Genomic DNA, 1,978 nt, shown 5'->3' on the forward strand with positions numbered 1-1,978 from the left:
TGGCATCTCTCTCTCTGGAACACTAAAACATGATCAGCTAAACCATCGCATGCATATTGAATATTTAACTGCCCAAAGACAGAGGCTCAGCTAGATGTTCTCTGAAGGTTTCTTTTTGCCTTTAGAGTTTGTGATTTTTCCAAATTAGTGAATGATATCAGCTACTATTTGTGCAGCAATAGCTAAAATACAGATATGGGCATTTTACATATGTCCTTGCAATCCTCACAAAAATCCTATAAAGTGGGTATTCTCCACATTTTAAAATTGATGAAATAATCTTAGAAAAGCACAGATAACAGTCATGAAGATACTGAGTGGTAAATTCAAAATATTTCTTTTTTAATTTATTCACTCATTCTTGTATAAATACAACCAATATTTATGAACACCTACTATGTGCTGGGCACTGTTTTTAACACTGGTATATTGCATTGAACATAGTAGATAAAATCAACGCCCTTGTGGAGCTTGTATTTTGGTAAGCAGAAAATAAGACACAAGACTATCTGGTTCAAGGCTTGATTCACTTCTATAATATGGTACAATGTCCTCTGACTGGACTTTGTGTCATGTTACCATTTTACGGTGAGGTCGAATTTTTCCCGTTTTAGACACAGCAAAATCATGCACCAAGGAAACCAAACTATCTCCGAATTTTTCCTCCTGGGACTCACAGTGGTGTCTGAACAGCAGCAGCACATCTTTACGCTGTTTCTGTGCATGTATCTGGTTACCATAGTGGGAAACTTACTCATCATCCTGGCTATTATCAATGACGCTCACCTCCACAGCCCCATGTACTTCCTCCTTGGCAATCTATCCTTCACTGACATCTGCTTCACAACCACTACCATCCCCAAAATGTTGGCAGACATCCAAAGCCAGAGCCTAATCATCTCTTTTGCAGGGTGCCTTACACAAATGTACTTTTTTGTGTTGCTGGTGGACCTGGACAATTTCTTCTTGGCAGCCATGGCATATGACCTGAACATTGCCATCTGTCACCCATTACACTATGCTGCATTACTGAGTCCCAAGGGTTGTGTCCTGCTGGTAGTGACTCCATGGGTTGTCTCTAATCTTGTTTCAGTACTGTATCTCAGTCTGCTGGGCCTCCTGCATTTCTGTGATCAGAGAGAAATCCCACACTTCTGTGACCTGGAAACCATGTTAAGGCTTGCTTGTTTAGACAGCCAGATCAATGATTTGACAATCCTAGTCATTGGGGGATCAGTTATCTTCATCCCATTCACCTTCATTTTTGTCTCCTATTCCCTTATTGGTTGCAGTGTACTTAGGGTTCCTTCAGCCAAGGGGAAGTGGAAAACATTCTCCACTTGTGGCTCCCATTTCTTAGCTGTGGCCCTCTTCTATGGATCCATTGTTGGGGTCTACTTTCCTCCATCTTCTGCCTACTCAGCAGAAAGGGATAAGGTGGCTGCCATCATGTATACGGTTGTAACTCCCATGATGAAGCCCTTCAGCTATAGTCTAAGGAACAAGGCCATGAAAGGAGCACTGAGGAGACTACTCATCAGGGAAATCTATTTCTGGAGATGGTGATCCCTGCCATAAGAAATACCTGTATCAACTTCTTAGACTTAGATGAGCACACAGAGGATCCAAACCTCAGGCTACTGTGCCACCATGGTAGTTTCTTCCCCATCCATTTCCTGCCCCAAATACAGGTCCAAGACTCTAGATAGGACTCATCTCTCCATAAAAATAATACCAAAATAAAACAAAACAAAAATGCTCCTTTACTCCACAGTCCTTCACAATTTACAAACAGAATTTTACCTGAATAAGCTTATGGCTGTGTAGTCAGTACTTACTAATTGGTCTCTAATTTTTGGTTGGTGTCTCCTTTCCCCCTCTACCAAACCCTACATGCTAGATCATTGATAGGAAGGAAGGGAGGAAAAGAGGAAGGAAGGAAGAAAACATTGATGACAATAGTTCAAAATATCTTACA

General features: G+C 41.1%; 1 protein-coding gene across 1 annotated transcript; it reads left to right on the plus strand.

Annotated features, from left to right (window-relative positions):
• Nucleotides 1-627: 627 nt before the first annotated feature.
• On the plus strand, nt 628-1,566 carry LOC101284891 (olfactory receptor 1361-like). The gene has a single exon (XM_004285574.1). It carries the CDS (start codon nt 628-630, stop codon nt 1,564-1,566), a length of 939 nt encoding a protein of 312 aa, XP_004285622.1.
• The last annotated feature ends 412 nt before the right edge of the window (nt 1,567-1,978 follow it).

This window comes from Orcinus orca, chromosome X (genome assembly GCF_937001465.1).
Source record: "Orcinus orca chromosome X, mOrcOrc1.1, whole genome shotgun sequence".
NCBI classification, from domain to species: Eukaryota; Metazoa; Chordata; class Mammalia; order Artiodactyla; family Delphinidae; genus Orcinus; species Orcinus orca.

Coding starts and splice junctions, on each gene's coding strand:
- LOC101284891 (XM_004285574.1), top strand. CDS start 628: ATGCACCAAGGAAACCAAACTATCTCCGAATTTTTCCTCCTGGGACTC.